Source organism: Pagrus major, chromosome 12 (assembly GCF_040436345.1).
Source record: "Pagrus major chromosome 12, Pma_NU_1.0".
In the NCBI taxonomy this organism is placed as follows: Eukaryota; Metazoa; Chordata; class Actinopteri; order Spariformes; family Sparidae; genus Pagrus; species Pagrus major.
Window position 1 is genome coordinate 18,497,419 of NC_133226.1, and position 21,944 is coordinate 18,519,362.

General features: G+C 40.7%; 1 protein-coding gene across 2 annotated transcripts; it reads left to right on the forward strand.

Moving 5' to 3' along the window:
• Positions 1 to 1,414: 1,414 nt before the first annotated feature.
• lhx3 (LIM homeobox 3) lies at positions 1,415 to 12,746 on the forward strand. 2 transcript variants are annotated; one of them, XM_073478282.1, is made up of 6 exons: positions 1,415 to 1,484; positions 6,848 to 7,019; positions 7,141 to 7,343; positions 9,514 to 9,665; positions 10,704 to 10,875; positions 12,313 to 12,746. In XM_073478282.1, the coding sequence occupies exons 1-6, from the start codon at positions 1,415 to 1,417 to the stop codon at positions 12,744 to 12,746; spliced, it is 1,203 nt and encodes a 400-aa protein (XP_073334383.1). The 2 variants fall into 2 exon arrangements, with proteins under 2 accessions (XP_073334383.1, XP_073334382.1); XM_073478281.1 differs by lacking the exon at positions 1,415 to 1,484 and adding an exon at positions 4,508 to 4,598.
• Positions 12,747 to 21,944: the final 9,198 nt, after the last annotated feature.

Consider the following 21,944-nt stretch of genomic DNA (forward strand, 5'->3'; position numbering starts at 1 on the left):
ACTGGCCCATGAAAAAACAACAAAAAATTGTATTCGCTTCTCTTCCAGGAAAACAAACATCCTCTGGTTATTTACTTTACTTTATTTTTAAAAATCTTGACATCATGTGAAGGACATTATGTGACTTCCTGGATGAAGGGGAGAAGAGAGAGGGTGTGAAGTCAGTGAGACTAGTAGAAAGAGAGGAAAGATAAAAGTGGTGGGTTCCTGTGCAACTTTGGGAGGCTAATTGCCCTGAGTGGACTAATGAAGAGCGTAGGTCTAATTGGCTTACAGCACTTGTGAGCTGGCGTGCTGGGAGACTAAAATTGAATCAAAGCTGTAGGACTACGTCAGAGGAGCTGTGTGCTGCTGTGGTGGTTAATTGGCGCGGCGTCAAAGGCAGGAGGCATGGCACTCAGCCAAACAGCCAGCCGCACGGCCACCTCTGCGCAGGCGCGCGGCTTGGCTCGACATTTTTACAGGAAAGCATAAATTAGAAACGGTTTTTTTTATAAAGGAAGAACTGCTTTAAAGTCAAATTCAAGCAAAAATGTCTTTAATAATGACTATTAATCAGATGTTTTCTACATATGTGGTCATATGTCTGAATTTAGCAACAGAAAAATCAGTTTTCCTCCTTTTCCTATTTCAAACTTTTACGCGTCATTGATTGTAAACTAGGCCCAGCAGTGAAGACGTGTTTGGAAGAAACTATGAGCTGACATAACGGCCCGGACGCTCACTCCACTTGTGTCTATTTTTATCTGAACAAAAGAGAGACGCAGCGATGGAAAAAACGCACGACAACAATGCCCCGCAGAAATGCCCACTTGCCCCATTGTGCGCCTTGAAAGACGGACACGTGCACCACAACACCAGATCAGGAGAAAGAGGGGAGGGCAAGTGTGTGTGTGCGTGTGTGTGTGTGTGTGTTTGTGTGTGTGTGTGTGTGTGTGTGTGTACGCTTAAAGATAACCACGGGAGGAGGAGGGGGTGATATAGAAGCGGCGCACACGCCTCCAGCCGCCTGTTTAGAGAAACTCCCCTTTCAGCACCCTGGACAGAGGCAGCCGCTTTACTTTTTCTAGCTGAAGTGAAGTCTGCCGGGCTCACACACACTCTGACGCTCACACACACTCTGACGCTCACACACACACACCGTCTCCACCTCATCTCCAGCTCGGAATCAAAGAGCAACTTGATGAATATTCAAAGTTTCCGCTCTTCGGCGGCTGACGACAGGAGAAGAGAGATCGACGGTTTTGCAGGAATCGAGCTGCAGTCGAGCAGAGCTCAAGTCTCCCTCCAGAGGATAAATCTCCAGTAGCTTGTTACGCATCTGTTTTTTTATTTTTTTTTATTATTTTTTTTAAAGAAAAGTCGCAGGCGTGCGTCTTTCCTCGCTGCTTGGATCATCGGGACATCTTCAAAAATGTTGCTTGAACACCCGGGGTCAAGTTGTCAGAACGCCGGAAATTTCTCCCGGTACAGCTCGGGTCAAGGTAAGACTCTAATTTACCATAATGTCACTGTGAATTTGCTTTTTTTTTTTTTTTTAAGGAAGATAAAGGCAGTGCTGAGTTTTAATTGGTGTCCTGGGGTCCGTTAATGAGGTATAATTAGACGTGAGATGGCGGAGGAGACAGCAGATCAGCACAGCGGGACCTGTTTTGGCTTATTTAACTCTGACAAGCGTGAAATTGCGCTTGGGAAGTGTTTTAATTTATCGTGGAAAGCAACCACACATCTGTAGAAGGACACAGACTTCGTTGAAGTTCCCATCTCGTCAAAAAAAATATGCTTTGTGTCTCCGAGCTCGTCAAAATGTGACGCTTTGGGGATGCTGCCCTTCAATCCCAGTGCGTCATTATTTGACGAGTTGGGAATGAGACTCAAAAATCAACTTTTCCTTACAAATAGCAGCTTTAAATGTATTTCAAGGTTGGGAATTTGCGGCCCAAACAGGACGCAGACGTTAAAGAGCGACGCAAAGACGCAACAGTTGCAGAAACCCCGTCTATTATCCACCGACTCCTGACTGTTTAGAGGCGCTTCGTTGTGCGTTTGCGTGCGGGAGACGTTATGAATCTGTAATGAGCCCCTCATTGTTGGGAGAATCACACCAACAGATGTTACGCGCGTGCTGTCATGGCACACCGCCGCCTGCGGTGGTAACGGGAGCGCATGGAGGGCGCAGGAGGGAGCGGATACACGGAGGGAGAGGGAGAGAGGCCGCCGGTGGCGACAGGCAGCAGGCGCGGAGCTGCTGCTCTCCATCACGACGCAAAAAAAAAAATGCTCAACAGGTGTCACATTCCGGCCCCGACAGGTGGGACACCTGAGGGCGCGAGTGGAGAGAACAGTGGTCGGGTTCAAAGCTGAATTATTGGTGGATAGAGGGGGAAAGGTTTTTGTTTTTTAGTGGCAGGAATGGATGGAAGGTGGTGTGTGTGTGTGAGAGAGAGAGAGAGCAGAAAATACAAACCAGGTAATCTAATTGATTTCACCAAGAAAAAAAGAAAAATGAAACCAAAAACGCAATTTCATCCCATCATCCTCCCGACTTTTCTCTAACTCACTGACCATTACTCTGATGGTCATTTTATCGCTTTGTTGTCACATTACTGTCGGGCCGCAACCCCCCCTCAAAAAAGTGAGCGATCAATACGACATCAAAATTATTACAAAGCTGAAAAGTAAGAGGGGCACCCACGAGCCCCCTGCACCTTTCTCCAAAAGGCCTTTCATATACTCCAGAAATACAGGCAAATGGGACATTGATTTTAGATTCATCAGCGGCCCGCGCGCCCGGTGGCACTACCCGTGATTTCCCCAGGCGCTCTTTTGTGCCAAAGATCAGTGTCAATAAAATTCATTGGGGTGTTGGCCCGATCAACATGTTATTGAACAGCCAATCTCTCCCCTAAATAAACACTTGTCTTTGAGCACTCAACACGCGAGATGAAGAGTGTGTGCGCGTGTGTGTGTGTTTGTGTGTGTGTGTGTGTGTGTGTGTGTGTGTGTGTGTGTGTGTGTGTGTGTGTGTGTGTGTGTGTAAGATGTTTAAAAACACTTGACAATTGATACAAAGCTTATGGCACACATGGCTCCACGAGCAAGTGCATTAAATCCATTTAAAATGCCCCTTTTGCCCAATAATGATGATAAGAATGTGGTGGAGTATTGATAGTAATAGCAACAAAGTGTGACAGTGCTTGCACCTGTTCAGCGGTTATTTAATTATTTATGAAAAAATAATAGCTGAGCCAGTGCTGCTTTTATTTTGTCTAAGAAAACAATGTTCTGTCTGCTACAAAAAGTAATGAATTAAAGGTGCACTCTGTAGTTTTGGGGAAGAAATTTAAATCAATCTTCCTGATTTTTTTTTTTTAAGCCTAAACAAACTAAATAAACAAACTCTCTTTGTTTCCATAACTGAATAAACAAACTGACCTTAAAGTGACAACACAGTTTCATACTGTTTTACTTTGTTTATATTTGGCGGACCCTGCCACCTTTCTAGCCTCTGAGAACGGCTTGTTTATTCAGTTATGGAAAAAAAAAATTCTGAGTTTGAATTATTGCCTCATTAATGTTGTAAATAATAAAGAGTTAGAATATCTTCTCCAAAAACTACAAAAGAAATAAAGAAAAGTAGCCACAAGATTGTAGTATCCCTGAGCACCCTACCTTTTTTTCTTCCTTTACGCCTGCCACTACGTGAATCTGAAATAAAAATTGATTGACATGGTGAATTCTCGCGAGAATCTATTTTGGTCATTTACATTAAAAAAAAAAAAAAATCAACATTACTGTGTCAACTTTTCTTGTTTTTCTTGCCCACTTCTATTTTTTTTCTGTTGTTTTTTCTGTGTATTATTGTCGTTATGGTTTTGCAACTTGCAAGCCACGCAGAGATCATTAACATTTCAGGTAATTCTAGCTCAAAACAGTGGAGAGGATATTTGTCCTTAACTCGATGGAGAAATATTAAAACTGTTATCAGGATTAGTTGCAGAATATTTGACTGTACACCTCATCTTAGCTTTTTTGTGTAGATTTTGAGCAGAAACTCAGTTAAAACAAAAACAAAACAAAACAAAAAATGTCTCTCACATAAAAAAAGTAGATTTTATGGAATTAAAATTTAGTATAAAGTAAAGTGAAAGAGGATGTTTTCTTTTTCATGTTAGTAATGTAACAGGAACATCTCCTCTGACTAACGTTCCCACCCATCAGTAAAACTCCATTGGCTCGTCCCCCCTCGCCTCCTGCTCCTTCTCCTTCCGGGTAAAGGTGCTCACTCAGTAGGTGATGTTAATCTATCTCCCTGTCGCCCGGGAGACGGCGCAGCTGTAATCCTGCACAGGCTCCAACACAGTGAAGCGTTACCAGCCAAAACTCCACCGCACGCCTGTGTTCCGCATTGGGCCTATACGCACATTTGGCTGCTTTTTCGCGCATGAACGGGGACAGATGACACACAGGACACGATTTGCGTTGATGTGAGCGTAAATCATGAGCAATGGATGGAAGTGGTGAGTCTCCAAAAGAGGCGGCGAGTAACGCGGAGATGCTTCTCGCTCTGCTGTCTCACAGCGAGGAGCTGCGGAAAGGTAACCGCAACACAAAGTGATCATTTATTCGTTTTTTTGCGGTGTTTGTGTTGTGAGATTGTTTGTGTACAGTGAATATAGGCTGTCACTACTGTAAGGATGATGGATGCTGCAGATGTGCTGTCGTTTTAACTCGGCCAGACTGTCCTGGGAGTTTTTACAGCTGTTGACACGAGGGACAAAGTGCCATTTCGGTTGCTCCAAATCTCGACAATGCAACTTTTACGCACCAGGCTTTAACCTTTGGTTCATCCCGAATTCTCGTTCACATTTTTTATATATATTTTATTGTATATTTTACGCACTGTTTCTGAGGGTGAATCAGGCGTAACACGTTTGTTATGACCATTCAGAGGGGTTTACAGGTTGAGGAACACAGTTTCAAGCGTGGACAGTAAATTGAAGGATTTCTAGATGGATTTTTGTGAAGTGGCTGCATGCTTACTGTCTCCTACAGTTTTAATTTCCATTTGGACTGAGCTCCAAAGTTTGATTAAAAAAAAGAGGAGACTTTCGATTGGGATTTGAATGCATCTACTCATATTAGTAATACAGTTCGGACACCTCGTCTGCTCGTACAGTCGTGAGAGCGCAGGGCCGCAGCTTTCTAGTTTTACAGAGCGCGTTGAATTAATGATGAGCTGCGTACACCTGTTCTCGACGCGGCTCCGGGCGCACTTGTGCAGCGCTCCAGAGGAACCGCTTCGTTAATGTTGCATGAATTGTCCACAGCAGAACAATAGCAACGCGATTCCTTGCACGGATGGAATATGAAGTGGTTGAGCCTCCTTCAATTAGTAATAACCAGGCCTGATAACGTCCCTCTTGACATTTTGGTTGTCCTTATTTTTAACTTTGTTGTGTGTGTGTGTGTGTTTTTTTTTTTTTTTTTAAATATCAAAATATCTGACAAAGCTGCTGTTCTTAACACATCGTTGCTGCGTAAAGAAGGCCCTCCTCAGATGGGGGTTTGTGCTGTTACACGCTGGATCTGCTTAAAAATTGTGTAAACGTGGCTGCTTCCTCTGAAAGATTTTTGCATGTGACAAAACAATAACCAGCCGAGCAATGTTCGATTAATGACATATTGATGCTTTAATTTATACCCTGTTTAGTGATTTGAAATACCTCCCATAATTATGTTTTATAAAGGATCTTGCTGCAATATTTTTGCTTTTATGCTCAGAATGGCCTCCGTATATATATCAGTCTAATATAAAAGCAGAAATAAGTGGACGAATGCTCATTTTTATCATGAATGTTTGAAAAAGTAATTTATTGTCTGTTTATTGCACCGATATCCAAATGTATTATATATTTATAATTCTAAAACATCTTTTTATAAATTCATCACCTTTTAAAAAATGTGACTTATTTACTTATCCACGCTTCAATGGTGAAAATGTGAGTTTGGACAATCTGCTCATGTTTTTATTTAACTGGGGATGGATTTACTGTACTAATTATCTTAAGCTGCATTGATATGATTGAAAATGATAGAAAACACGGGATAAGTGCACGCTTCCAAACATCCATCTTCATTTTGATTTGCTTTGTGTTTGTCTGTGTGTTCATATTACGCTATGTGCTTATTTTTATCTGCTTTAGTGGCATTTAGCTCCGGCCTGCTGCTGTAAAGCGGATAATATAGCCTTTGTGCTTCATTCACTTTCCCGATTTCATCAAAGATCTGTGGATTTAGCAGCAATTTAGCTAAGTTTAGTTAATTCTAAGTGAAAGGAAAGGAGTGATGGTGATGATGTAGTGATTATGGCAAACGCAGAAAAGAGGTATGATTTTCTGTTTGTTTGTTTTTGTTTTTGTTTTGTTTGGGTTTTTTTTTTTTTTTTTTTTGCATTTTAGACCGTTTCATTAATCCATACATGGAAGATAAATTGAATAATAAACTAAAATGCAAAGAAAGAGGAACAAAAATGGAACAGTGGATCCGCTCCAGATAAAATACGGGACATTCTGTAGAATAAATTACAGACAGAAGCACAATAAAAGACCATGGTTTAAAAAAAAGAAGAAGAAACAGTATAGGCCTATAAACAAAAGTTGAGCTTCAGATGGGATTAGCAGCGTGTTGTCCTAAATGGTAACTGTGCGCATATTACGCACAATACGCAGGTTCACTTGCCATGCGCGTCCCTGACAGTTTTTTTCCTCCCACGCCATCTAACATATCGATGTATCGTGAATGGACCACACTGACTGAAGTGATCCCATCGTGTCTCCTCCCGCAGAAATCCCAGTGTGCGCGGGCTGCAATCAACACATCGTGGACCGCTTCATCCTCAAAGTGCTGGATCGCCACTGGCACAGCAAGTGCCTGAAGTGCAGCGACTGCCAGGCGCAGCTGGCGGAGAAGTGCTTCAGCAGGGGCGACAGCGTCTACTGCAAAGAGGATTTCTTCAAGTGAGTAGCTTTTGAAACATTTTGCGTCATTTATTTGTTTTTATCTGCTTTAAATTCTCACGATTAAAACGTGTTTTGTTTTTTTATATGAATTGATTGTAATCGTCTAATTTCCAAAAAGGAGATTCGGGACCAAATGCGCGGCCTGTCAGCAGGGCATCCCGCCCACACAGGTGGTGAGGAGAGCGCAGGACTTCGTCTATCACCTGCACTGCTTTGCCTGCATCGTGTGCAAGAGGCAGCTGGCCACAGGGGACGAGTACTACCTGATGGAGGACAGCAGGCTGGTGTGCAAGGCCGACTACGAGACCGCCAAGCAGAGAGGTGAGGAGGGGGGTGCACCTGGCCACCAATCAAAGTGATTGTTATTAGTTGGATGATTGCGACACGATGCAGTGTTTTTGCGTCATTTGCAGGCCTTAATCTCTAGGTTTATGTGATAGTAAGCGTTGTCTGTGGTTCTGACGTGACAATGAGGTCACCCATAAAATGCTGACCCACCTGTGCTAATTGCGTCATTGCCCGCGGATCAATCGATGGATAGCTGCGTAAAGCCGGAGGCCTGGGAGGCTTACACTTGCACTCTGGTGGCGTTGGAAGGAATCAGCTCTCAATAACAATTATTATTGTTCCTGAGTAGAGACACAGAGGGAGAGGAGAGAGACAAGATGAATGTTCATGTGTTAGAATCTCTGTGGCATCATATGCATTGGTCGCTTAATTCATAACATGGACAAAAGCATCTATAAGGCCTTATGTTTAATACTTTGATACATGCAAGAACTGGTTCAAATACCTAAATGTGTCGCAATCTGGAATTAAATTAAATGACACACAGTTGTAATGTGTTTTTTTATTGTTTTTTACAAGCAGCAGTTTCCCACTTTTTAGGCAGCAGCAAATTAAGTCTAAACATAAACAGAGGATTTTCATGAAAAAGTTTTTTTTTTTTTTTCATTTTTACAATTTAAACTGCTTTGAGAAAGGAGAGACACACAAGACCGACACATGATTAAAAACCCCATTCACAAGAAAAATATGGAAACAACCGGCACCTCTGAAGATCTTTAGTTAACGTGTCTGGGTTTTGTTACATCCAACTCTCGGCAAGAAAGAAAACAGGCCAAGCGTATTTCCAAAAGTGTCAAATAATCCCTTCAGAGGCCCAGTCTCTCTGCACCTTACCACTTTGAGTCATGCATATTAGGAAGTTTAATTAGTTGTCCTTAAATTTGCATTATTGTAATTTAAAAAAAGGTTTTGCTTTGAGAGAGAAAGCTTAAAGGGAGATGGAGAAGTCAGACACATGATAAAAGTCCAATAATGAGAAAAAGAAACAAGTCAAACCAATGGAAATGCATGCTAAATAAAAAAACACATGTTACAATCTGCAATAACTGTTCAAAGTGTGCAGAACGTGCAAATCGGAAAACATTTTCTTAAAGGGACATTACACAAATATTTTAAGTTGTTAACAAACAGGTTGTAAAAAGTTTAATTAAGCCATATTTTAAGAAAAAAAAACATATTAACACCAAAAACATAATTCATGGACCTGCCTACCTTACAGTAATGGTAAGTTTTTGCTCAATGACAAAATATTTTACAACTAGACCGTTATTATAATACACAATTTAAGCTGAATTGCTTTAAAATAATCAATTTAATCAATAAACTTTAAAATCTGTTGTCAGGAAATATTTAAAACACTGTTTATATGCCCCAAAACAATTTCATTAGATACGCTGATTACATTAGCCGGCGCCACATTCACTTTCACTGAAAAACCCCAGCAGGCTGTGTTCCTCATAGGGCAGACTGGCCACGCTTAAGTTTTATCTCCCCATCTGTTTGTTTGAATTTACTGCCCGACACCAAGTGTGGATTTATGCAGCGAGTTAACGCAAGTTTTCACTAAAAACACACACGTTTATTTTACTAATGAGAGGGCGCAATTACTTGGGCAGCATCCATTTGGATGATGGTTTTTGTATTTTGCTGTGCTGGCCAACAGATGTGCAGACATGATGCAATTATGCGCAGGATGCCAGATTTTGGTTTATAGGCAGAGGGGGAATTTATCCATTCATGTTAAATTAGAAAGTTGTATATTATACAGGCTGGTTTATGCTATCAGTTGCTCTGAATATGTGTTCCTATCACAGATTTTTAAATATCAGACCATAATCTTTAGGTTATGTGACTCTATATGGGAAGATCTCTTATGATTATTGTAATTATCATATGTATTTTTGGTATCATGTTCTTAGAGACAGCAATGAATTGAAACACTGTACACTGACGTATAATACCAACCACTATTAGATAGTGAATATTACTATGTTCATTATCTAAATTACTTTATTTCTTGTTGATTAAATTATTGCAAAATTGAACCATTTTTCTCGCGATCTCGGGCCTGAAAACATAAACACTGACAATGTTGAGGTGCAGCATTGGCTCATAGCGTGTGTTGTCCATTCATTTTTTTCAGAAGCAGACTCGACTGCAAAAAGACCACGAACAACCATCACCGCTAAACAGCTGGAAACGCTGAAGAACGCCTACAATAACTCTCCCAAACCTGCCCGTCACGTCCGGGAGCAGCTATCATCGGAGACGGGCCTGGATATGCGGGTTGTGCAGGTATATTATTATCCATTAAGGGCTATTCCATTAGTGTCTTGACTGCATTATTATCAGGGGACAATTGTGGGCGAACTGGCACAAGCCTACTGTACTACTAAGTGCATGCGCGCGTGTGTGTTGGGGGGGAATTTACGGCTAGATGGAGTAAAATGAAGTCCACATGAAAGTCAGCACGGTTTAAGTGCAGGCTCGTTAACAATGCTAAGAGGGCCCCTCGCATATTGTCTGCCGCTGAGGAGCCTCACGCCGGTTGCTAGGTGGTGGTCATATATATTGTTTTATTTGCAAGGACAAAAGTAGGGACGGAAGCCACTAAAATGCTCCTCATTATTCAGTGAAAGGGAAGGGGTGAAGAGGGTTCACCCAGGGCGGAATATCATTAAAGGGAATGTAAAACTACTTTTTTGTGCTCGTGACTGAAATGAATTAATTTTTGCGTGTAAGATAAAATTAATAAGACATGTGGCATTTATTCAGTTTGCATCAGATTTCATGGACAGGCAGCGAGGTTACAGGCTGGTTAAGTTTAATGTTTTCTAAAGTGTGAGATAAAATTTATAGATCGGATCAAACGTGGATAGAGAAAAATTTTAATGAATTAAATCAGTGGCTCGCTAACCTGTCTGCTCCCCGGGGTGAGGACAACTTGTAGCTGTCGGGAAGTTAATTAAATGCGCGATAAATCTGGTGAAGGGGACGCTGATCTCAGGATTACTGGTCAGTGTCACCGTTTCAAGTCTCACACTTGGACTTACAAAGGCAGTCCTTGAAAGTGAATTCTGTTTTAATTTGTATGAGAGCGTATGAGAGGCACGATGACTACAAAACATGGTAGGGTATTTGTAGAGTTATGGTCCTCAAGACTGAGAAGGATTGTGTACATTTCATGGGAGAAATGTTTTAATTTGCTTTACAAAAATTAAACTAAATTGAATTCGCTCATAGAAATTTTAGACATTGTTCTAGATTTGATTCTAATAAGTCACCAGAACCTTTGCCAAATAATATATCTTGTCTTTTCCCCCGGCCCCCCAGGTTTGGTTTCAGAACAGGCGAGCTAAAGAGAAAAGGCTGAAGAAAGACGCCGGTCGGCAGAGGTGGGGGCAATACTTCCGCAACATGAAGAGGTCGCGAGGAAGCTCCAAATCCGACAAGGACAGCATCCAGGAGGAGGGCATGGACAGCGATGCCGAGGTGTCTTTTACAGGTAGAGTCAAGCGCTCGAAAAAGAGACAGCTTTTTTCATAGCGACGATGGCTCTTGTTTGATTCAAGTGGCCATGACAGTGTGACAGTGAGCCAGCATGAGCAATACCAGCTAAATTGAATTCAGCCATCATTCGTTTCTTGTTTACACCGGTGCTTTTCATACTGTGTCAGAATGGCTGCCATGTTGGTAGGTAGAAAAAATAAAACCCTTGTAAGAATGTGATAATGGGCTTTAGGACATTGATAGGAAATTAATAACCAGTTACAAAAACACCGTATATCTGCATACTACTAGATTGTAGTGTGTTATAAACAATTTATTAGATGCTAAACAGGGGGTTTAAAATAAAGTGGCAGGAAGCAGAAATTAGACTTGGCTTTTAATAAAGGGCTGTATCTCCTAATGCAAACACACATTTAACATTTTTCCAGATGAATAATTTGCAAACAAAACTTTAAAAAAAAATTTCATTTTCTATCCAATAACACTTCATAATAACCATCATTAACAAATGGTAAATTTATAGTTAATTGAACTTTAGATAACAGCTATTTCATCATTAAGAAATGCTTTATAAACAATTTATTAAGCAACTTTAAAGGTCTATAAACATCAGTCGCAACTCCACATTGGCCATCTACAGTACATATTGTTGTTTATAGATGAACTACACAGTATTTATTAATCATTTATTTAAAGTATTATAAACATCAGTTGCAACTGTATGATAAGAAGTGGTCTAATAGATGATTTACAAAGCTTTTCATTGTCTGTTATCTATACAGTTTAATTAACTATAAATGTACCTGTTTTTATAGTATTGCCTTCCATCCATCCATTCCTGCTAATCCTTTGAAGGGTTTTCATTTAAAATTGTTAGGAAATTGAGTTTATTTTATATATTAAAGCTGCATTAAGGGATATATTTTTGTTAAAATAAGTGTTAAATAACTCTATTTTCCAATCACAGTAATCACTGTGATAGAGTGTTTGGTCAGTAACCCATGGCTCTCTTCCCCACGCTCATTCAGTAATAGAGAAAATACATTTTATGGTATCCCTGCCCACTTTATCCAATCAGGACAGAGAACTCCATAAAGAGGCGGTCCTGTCTTATTTATTTATTTATAAGTGAATGTCAAAAGGCCTGGCCTACTTTAGCTAGCAAATTAACTGCTAGTGCTATAAAGTCAGTCTGCAGAGCTGCCCAACCTTCCTTCAGTTTTGCCTCTACAGTGTCATTTGTCCATTATTTTATTCAATAAAAGTGCTATTGAAGAGTTCACTTAAATGTTGTACCATCAAGCGCTACAAATACTGGCTTGTATGAGAGAAATGTACAAGAAATAGTGTTTTTCATTGTGGAAAATTGAATTTTTAGTAAATGCAATCCAGTCACAATAACAAATATCACCTTTTTATCCTTGCTGCACAGATGAACCACCCATGTCAGAGCTTGGCCTCACTAACGGCATCTACAGCAGCCTGAGCGAGTCCTCTCCAGCCATGGGGGGCCGCCAAGGGGGCAACAACCACGGCTCCTTCCCCCTGGAGCACGGCGTCCTTCCCTCTCAGGACCAGTTCCACGACATCCGCTCCAACAGCCCCTACGGCCTTCCTCAGTCGCCGGGGTCACTTCAGGCGCTACCCAGACACCAGCCTCTCATCTCAAGCTTGGTCTACCCCGACTCCGGCCTTTCAATCATGACCCAGGGCAGCGGACCTGGGATCAACCCTGCTGTAAGAGCCTCCATGGGGGGCGCCAACGGCCCCAGTTCAGACCTCTCCACCGGCAGCAGCGGAGGATACCCAGACTTTCCTGCCAGTCCTGCCTCCTGGTTAGATGAGGTGGACCACGGGCAGTTTTGAAGAGAAATTTGACTCTCTTTTTTTTTTTTTTTTTTGGTTTTCTGTGTCTTCTGTTGGATTTTAGAAACTGGAAATTAGTCACGCAGGACAGTGTTTGTTTAAAGGACTAGACTGCTGTCCTTGGATCTCTCACCAATATCTGATTAGCAGGTTCTCTCTATATCTGTGATTTGGATGGCAGGAAGGAGGAAAATGTCCTACGCTTAAAGCACTTGGCCTAACAACAATATTTAAAGCAAGAAATCTGTCAAAAATGTTCAGTTTTCAGATACCACTATAAGCTTTTTCTTGAACAATGAAGAGACCACAAACAGAGAAATTGATCATTTGGATTTTTCACCAAACCCCCCACCCCCCCACCCCCCTCTTTATTCTCATCAGCTCTGTGTTCAGGTGCAGAAATCAGTTCAACGTTCAGAGTCTTTAAATGTCTGGTTGTTGCCAAATGTCTATACATATATATATAAATATACTATATATATTGGTTTATCATTGTGGAGACTTTATTTTTATACAAACCCCGTCTTGGACATGAATAAGAACCCAGATATGAGGACTTTGTACATTCTTAAACAGGGATATAGGCAAAAATGATGTAGATGTTGTCTTAAATGGTACCTAGGGGTCCAATTACTTCTATGCATTTGTGTGTTCTCAGATGTATCTCGTTCGTTTTGTTCAACAACCCCGAAGGAAGAACTGCTTTGACACCCGGGGTCTGATGTATATGTTTGTTTATGTGGAAAATGTTTTATGTCTTATTTATTCCTTCTGGTAATGATGATGATGATGATGATTCCTGATTAAATGACAGGACTTTAATAAATTTGTCACCAAAATCAATATGGAGTTCTATCCTTTTTGATTGGACCGGAAAATTGTCATGAACTTGAAGGAACTTCGACGTATTTTAAAGGAAATTAAAATATAAAATATAAATTAGAATAATATAAAAGCCTTTGCACAATATGTAGCCAAGAAACATGAGCTTACAAACTAGCTGGAGTCAACCTTCACATTCATCTTAAATCTTTCACGCAGCATCTATCTTATGTATTTATCTTGCATATCTACAGCACATCACAGCGCTGATCGTGAAACCAGAGCGAGCCCGCAGTTCTGCCTGTGTCTGCAAATTGAGCATCTGGCTAACTACCAACACTGTATCAGGGGTTCAACAGCTCTTTAGTGGAGAAATTTGATGCAGACAGAGTCAACTCATCAATTCAAAGATTACTGGGTCTTGTTTGCCCAAATGCCCCTATGGGAAAGGAATCTCCAATCCATTAGCCGAGAAGGGATCAAGTGCCCCTTGTGAATTTCCTCATTTGTTTAGTTATTCAAAGTCAGGTTCAATTAAGTAGATTAAACAGTATATGCGGAGGTGGGAGCGTGCATGTGAGTGTTTGTGTGTGTGTGTGTATGTGTGTGTATGTGTGCAGTTGCATGTTTATGTATTTGCTTCTATAATGGCTGGTGATGTGTGTGCGTGCAAACACCCTGGCATGATTGTTGGTGAAGTGATGCAGAAACTTTTTCTCTTACATTATTTGTCACGTTTCTGCTTTCTTGTTTCTTTCTTTGTTTGTGAAGTCTTTCATCTGAATCGTCATAAATATGTAGGCCTAGATCAAATTTGTTTATTTTGGACAACATTTTGGAATGAAACTAAGAACATTTACTTAAGTACTGTAGCACTTAAGTGCACTTTCGAAGTATTAATACTTACACAGAGTCAGTATTTCAGTTTTATGCTGTTATTCAAGGGTTCAAGGTATACAGCCAGCAGTAGCCTCATGACAATCAGGGAGCAATAACCAAAGCATCTTATCGTGACGTAAAGGACCAGTGGTTGCAGGGACAAGTGAGTTCTTTACTCAGTTGGTCCTGCATCTTGACAAAATGTTTCTGCAGCCAGATGGAAGCAACTTTACTGCATTTCCAGGGAAAATATTGTTCTTTTTACCCAACTTCATTTATCTGACAGCTGCCCAGTCACCAGAATAAAATGTTGCCATCGTACATTTCTGCAAACGACAGATCCTTTAAATATCTATGCTTCATAAGTATCTTTACAATACTGTCATATTACGTTCAGATTACATGTATATGGGCTGGCGAGACTGCTGCCAAATGAGAGACCACTGTTCGCTTTCCGTTTCGCCCAGCAAATTTTAGAAACTGTTGGAACATTTCAGAACCGAGAATTTTCAATGAGACGTCGGGGCATTTTCCAGCCGTGTTTGTGGGGACAAAACTATTATTTTTAATAAGTATTGAGTATTTTTTAACTGATGTTCTTGTCAGTGTTGTGAAGCTAGGTGAGAGACCACTATTCAAGACCACTTCAAGACCACCCTTAGCTTCCCGACCGACAGAACCGGGTGATTTTAGCGACTGTCAGAACATGTTGGCTCCAGTTTTTTTTCGTGGTGTCAGCATATTTGTGGCAACAAAAATGGGCATTTAAGCCAAAACATGGTCTTTTCCTGACCCTAACAAAGACAGTTTTTGTGCCTAAACCTAACCAGACCTTACACAGAGCCCTGTCACAACATTAAATTGAAAACTGTAATATTCTCTAAAATAATTTTCACATTAATACAGTGTCATATTAAGCCACACTTTATTCATGCAAAAGACGATCGCAAACAAAATAATGGATGGTTTAGAACAAAGCTTTCAAAGTAAACACTGCTGTGTGCTTGTAGTCTTCCTGCCTGGGTGTCTGCCTACATCATCGTACCGCTTTGTGTGCGCAGATATCTAAAGTATGACATGCACGACGGTGATCAGCTGTCCTCCAACCTTTTGTTTTGGAGTGCAACCTCCGACTTCCTCCGCCATTAATGCCCACCCGCTCTGCTCCTCAGGTTCCCACAACAAGAAAAGGAACACCAGACAGGATATTCAGCTGAATCCGTCCAGCTGAGTGGCAGGTATCACTGTTGCCTCTCAGAAGCGACAGGTGTGTAACTTGACCCAAAGAGTGTTTGGCAAAGACAGAGAGGCGGTGAGAGTGAAGTGTGAAAGGCTCTCTTAATCTCCTAGATACCCGGTTTGGTCACTTTACGAGACTGTTTGTATTTGGGGTTAGACAGGCTGATATGTCGCGGAGTAAACAGGAAGTACTTTGTTCAAAAGCCTGATCTGGTGATTGTGGTTCATGTTTAGCTCAGTGAAGACGAGGCTTGAGAAACATGCCACTTATGCGAAAGCTTCAAGCGCTTTTCAGTAGTCGTTGAAATTTTTTTTTAAGAACAAATTATCTCTCAGTGAATGATCCCACTCACAGGTGTGAGATTTTGGTGACCATGTGATGAACTCCTCTAAACAAATAGCTGGGATTATCCCGCCCCACTCTTTCGGATTGAGTTTTCTGAGTAAAGAATTAGATTAAGTTGGGTATGCAATTTGTCAGATGGGTTGTATGAGACTGGCCGAAGGTGAGGAAAGCAGCTGTCAACGAGGTGTTAACAACACAGAGGTAGGTGGCTTCACAATAGTTGAGGCAATGGTGGGAAAAAAAAAAAGAAATGGTGGGAAATAGAGGTTGAGGGCTTGTGTGCACATAAGTGAATGCATGACTGGTGTGACAGTTAATTGATACATGTTCTTTGGCAGACAAAGGCGGGCTGTAATAACCTGGCTTCCTGTTGATAAGGGATGAGGATGCTGAGAGATAATATATACAATGGTGTCGGTTATCTTGTATATCTTATGACATGTACAAAGGTAATCGAAAGCTATTACATGTACAGGGAAAGAAACAAACTTTGAGAAAGAAATACAAAATTAAGCAAAGAAACAAAAACTGTAACTGATGACAAATGTCTCCTGACTTTAAATATGGCATGATCTCTATGAAGAGCACAGCAGATTTGAGATGCTCAGTATTAACATTTTAATTAACATTTCCGATTTAACAGTAGTTCCCATTGTACACATAATTGTGAGATAAACAGATGCAAGATTCTTCAGAAAGTCCACACAAACCAAAATCTTTTAAAAGTATTCTATCCAAACCTGTTACCCATTACAATAACTTCATTTTCAGTGAGAAACGCTGAAAGAAAGAGGCACTATGTAGTTTCAAACTCAAAAATGTTTGACGACAAAAACGTGGTTACTTAGAGGTCTCCTGCAAATATAAACAATGTAAACACATAACACTTGCAATGACAGCAAGTTAAATTAAAGAAATTGTTAATATTCTAACAAACTTCGACCACTTCCTTTCCAATCCTGAGCTATTAAAACAATTTACAGAGCAACATTTACAAATTCACATTAACCCCCAGAGCAGTGTGTCACTACAAGCCTGGGCGCTTTTTACTTACCCCAAATTAACTTGACCTCGATGTTCTGCACATATTTTTGTCTGAGACTCACGGGACACTGTGCTTGACAGCTTATACAAGGATGAAAAGGGTGATTTTGTCTTTTGTTTTGTCTTTGTCTAAAGTACTCTAACCACATCTCTACTCTCTCTACTCTTTGGAGGTATGTCATTTGTCTTATGGATCATTTAATCACCATTTAATTGATTTGATGTGTTTGCTGAAAAGTTAGTGTCTTTAATCTGCACAAAAAATAGAACATAGGTTCATGAAATCACTTGTACTTGAAGACTTGTTGTTGCTGCACCATAATCTATTAGATATCTCATAATTTTGAGTCTTAGATGACATAAGCAGCACCTTAGATTAAATGATTTTGATTGGTCTGCACTGGGACAAGATTGTGATTGGATTAGCAAAAAAAAGTCTAACGTGCAATTTGAGTGAAAGAGCTTTTTATTTTGATATTTAATCTCTAAATGATTTAAGAGTTAACTTAACATTAATTCTTTAACCATACAAACCTCACAAAGATAAGAGCTCTGCTTAAATGCAATATGGAATAAGATTTAATAAGTAATATATTATGAAATGAGATTGCTTTTAAAAAAAGGATTCATTCATTTGTCTTTGGGTGTAAGAAGAGTGTATTTATAAAATGCTTAAATTGATCGCAGTAACGACAATTTTTCAGTTTTCCGAATGACAACGCCGAAATAAAAGCACATTCCTCACAAAGTCAAGAGTGCTGGCAGTAAAACAATTATGAAATATAAACTACAAGGTGTAAATCATAAAATATATTGTGTATTTATATCCCAATGACTTTTAAGGTTGCCTATTGCTCTGCAGCTACAGTTAAACTGTTGCTTTTGACTGTCCTTTCTGTAAAGGACTCTAAAGCCTGGCAGTTCGCCTGTTGTCTCTCATACACACACACACACACAGACACACACACACACATGCATACACGCACACACACACACACACACACACACACACACACACACACACACACACACACACACAGACACACAAGCCCCCCAGCCCCGTGTCAGATGGTGCTGAGTAAATCAGGTCTGACAATAACACCTCCCTTGGGTCCCACACATCACAGCTACAATTCAGACCTAATGGAGCAGCAACGGAGGGGAGGCCGCTTGGTGCGTGCATGTGTGTGTGTGTGTGTGTGTGTGTGTGCAAATGTATGCATGGATGCATGGTAGCAGCGGCGTGCTCTTTTTCTCTTTTTCATTTTGGGACCTCTGGAGGAGAGGAGGGATGAGGGGGTGTGGGGGGGAGGAGGAGGAGGAGGAGGAGGAGGAGCACAGTGGATTATCTGTGGTACAGATATCAATCAATTAAAGCAGCGTGTTAATGAATAAGATCCTGCAGTGGTTATTGGGGGTTTTGTGGCTATTTGGAGGAAGATATGGGAGAGGAGAAGGTGCAAGGATGTGGAAAACTAAGAGGAAGATTACCACGCATTACTAGAGGATATGATTTGGGATTTATTTATTTTCAAGAAATAATCATAAAAAATAGTTTTATTTTTTTTATTAAACATATTTTATACAGACAAATGAGTGTGTTTTGTTTAAATATTCCTATTTCCATATCTTAAAATGGAAAAAACTGCGTATGAAAGTTGATTTTAACTTAATATAAAGTGTCTCCATGATGGTGCACACGCACACACAGAGGGAAACAAAGTGCCAACACAGCACTGACCAACAAGATACTTTTGTTTATGCTGTAGATTAATGGCGGCAGCCGCATTAAAGCAATCTAACTAATCAACATGGTCATTAGCGTGTGTTTTTACTGACAACTTTAATCAAATCTATCACGGCTCCACCTCTCCATTACCCGCCGGCTGCATAATTATCTCTTCATTTCATTCTCAGACGGGAATGCAATATCTGGTAATCTGTCTGCAATGGTTGACTGAAATGCATTCGGGAACATTCATATTAGGAATGTATCGGCTAATGCATCACTCAGCGCTTCTTCTCACCGCCCGGCATTTGGATGTTTGTCATTTTTTATGCAATCTTCAAAGCACTTCATGGAGGCATTAACCCAGGAGTGTGTACATGAGAAGCATGCTGATTTTCAGTCAGCGTGTTTGGTCACCATTAACGACTGCCTTACGGGTCCATTTGAGCTGTATGTGAACCCATGAGATAAACCAAACTGCATGAAAAGTTTATATAATTTTACCAGTGTATGGACGAGTGTTTGAAATGTCCAGAACAGTGTGAAATTTTACAAGTTATCACAGTTCAAAATGTTTTCTAATGATGACATTTCTCTATTTATTCTGACTGAGGCTGCACAGTTTAATTGAAATATTATCAAGAATGCAATTTGGCCAAGTGCAAAATCCAAATCAATAAAGTTAAACTGTGTGACAAAACCAATGTAAGAAAACAAATCATCAGGATTTTAAGAGTTTTTTCGGTGAAAAATGGAAATGAAAATGAAAATTGTGATGCAAAAATGATCATTTCCACTCATCGTGAATCACAATCGTAATGTATGTAAGAATAATCGCTATTTGATTTTTCTTAAACGTATCGTGCAGCCCTGATTCTTACCAGCGTTCAAAAAAGGATCCAACTTTTAATGATAGAAAACAAAGAAAAGTAAGCTGCTCTTTTTGCATTTCCAAGCTGTTTTGATAAATGACTAAAACAGAAAGGATTATCGAATCAGGATTTAATTAATTTCCCATGGATCAACTGAATAAATGAGCCATCATTTCAGCATTAATTGTTTTTTTTATAGGTAATAAATCTTCCATCTACAATTCTGTTTGCAAACAAATTCCCTGGGAGAGTAGAACAGAAATGATTTAGCAAGATGCTGTTTGGGAGACATTTTTAGAAATGTTTTTTTATCCACTTTATCCACATTTCAGCTAGATTTTGTCTTCTTATTGCTGTTGTCAGGATTCATAACAGCACATGTTTATATTTGCCTCACGCTGGGATAATCACCTTTTTTCTCATTAGGAGCTTTGGCTCCGCAAAGAGCCATCTCGGGGCCTTTTGGCTTCTATGAGGTGTTAACAGCTCCCCACGGGAGGCTGTCTGGCTCTCACATAACCCTCGACCTCCCCGCCCACGAATGCAACACTCACCAAACCACTCAGACTCACAGATGGTCGCTATACCAGCAGCCAGCCATCGCGCTTTTCAATTATCGCTACGGGCCGGGAAGGGCCATTGCTCAGCTGTCAGCTCCCTGTGACACAGGGGATCTGAGGGAGGAGCAGCACAGGGACGGGAGGCGGAGAATTCCTGCACCCAAAACTTGGAAAACCCAAAGATCAGACTCCTGTACAACCAGCAATACACTGCACGACCGTAAAGCAGCTGTAAGCATCAAAGAGGGTCTTCCTGGTACAGTGTCTGCTCTGATCTCTGGCTGAAGGAGGCGATAAATCACTTAGTATAATTGTTGTTTTTCAAGCCAGCAGTTCAAGTGGCAAAGGAAGGAGAGGGCTCACTTTGGTTGCCTGCATGAAATGGAGGGATGGGAGGAGAGTCAAGGAGGGTAAGCCCTCCGTGTTTGCCTGTTAGTGTTTTAATTTGAATATTGCTTCATGGGGGGTGGGGGGATCTTGAGTGATGCTTCCTGTTGGCTGACAAGAATATAAACGTCTGTGCATTCAGACATGGAGCCCAGTTGTCCTGACTTTCTGTTGTAATTGGCCAGAAGTTTTTTTCTCATGATGAAGCACTTTTCTTTAATTTCATCATACCTGTAATCTAACAATTTATCATCCACAATCAACAGAAAAAGCAATATCGGATTTCTATCTGAGGCAAATTTATTCTCATGAATCTGTCAAATCTACTGGAACCTAATCACTTGGTATCTGTTTGATATGAAGCTAATGCCAAGAGATGTTGAACTTACTGGAAACACAGGAAACAACCCCATAAAAAACACAACTCGCCATTTTTACACAACTGCGAAGCTAAGCTAATCCAACGAAGGCCTGTTGAATTATCAATAATGCACTCTCGGTGATGCTGTACCTTGAAAAACTGGAAGTGGTGTATCATTTACTTAATGTTATTACAGTTTACAGTGACAGAGTAAATCAAGAGTCCAGCCTCCAGCCACTCCTCACTTCCCGTCATCCTGCCATTCTCCACCTGTCCACCAGATGCCCCTCCTACTTCCCCCCCTACCACCAACCCAGGTCACCTGACTCCCATGTCCACCTGCTCGCCTGCTGACACACCTGCCTCTCATTATCTCATCAGTCCCTCAGCATACATAACCAGCTCACCAGCCATTTCTCTGTGCCACTTTGTCATGTTTTGCTCGTGTGTTTCTTACCATCTGTCTCTGTTCCTGAGTCGCAGCCCGATTGCCAGAATAAAATGTTGGTGTTTTAAATTTATTCATTTGTGGCGACAAAACCTGTTATTTTAAGCCGGGACATGATCTTATCCTAACCCTTGCAATTGAAATGTAAAGAATGTAGAGCTGAAACATAAAGAAAGGTCTCAACATATTAATGGTTTGCAGAAATGTACAACGCCAACATTTATTCTGACGATTAGGTTGTCATTTCCTGATTTTCTCCGTCATATCTCCTTCTTATGCTCTGACCAACTTCCTGATTATGACCTGCCTACTACAAGCCTGCTAATTTGCGCAGATTTAATAAAATCCTCTGTCTTTGACCTGCTCTGCCTCTGTGTCTGCATTTCCGTCCTCAATCCTTTTTATAAATTTTATCCACAAATTTAGAGCTCACCTTATTCCCCCTACTGCTGATCCCGGGCTTGGTGCTGCGTCTGTGGGGGGGGCAACAGGTAATCGATGAGGCCAGAAG

What these genes read in the sequence shown, in the direction of transcription:
- lhx3 (XM_073478281.1), top strand. Translation starts at nt 4,508, where the DNA reads ATGGATGGAAGTGGTGAGTCTCCAAAAGAGGCGGCGAGTAACGCGGAG. An exon ending in TGCAAAGAGGATTTCTTCAA is followed by an intron (nt 7,020 to 7,140) that starts GTGAGTAGCTTT and finishes ATTTCCAAAAAG; the next exon opens with GAGATTCGGGACCAAATGCG. An exon ending in TGCCGAGGTGTCTTTTACAG is followed by an intron (nt 10,876 to 12,312) that starts GTAGAGTCAAGC and finishes CTTGCTGCACAG; the next exon opens with ATGAACCACCCATGTCAGAG.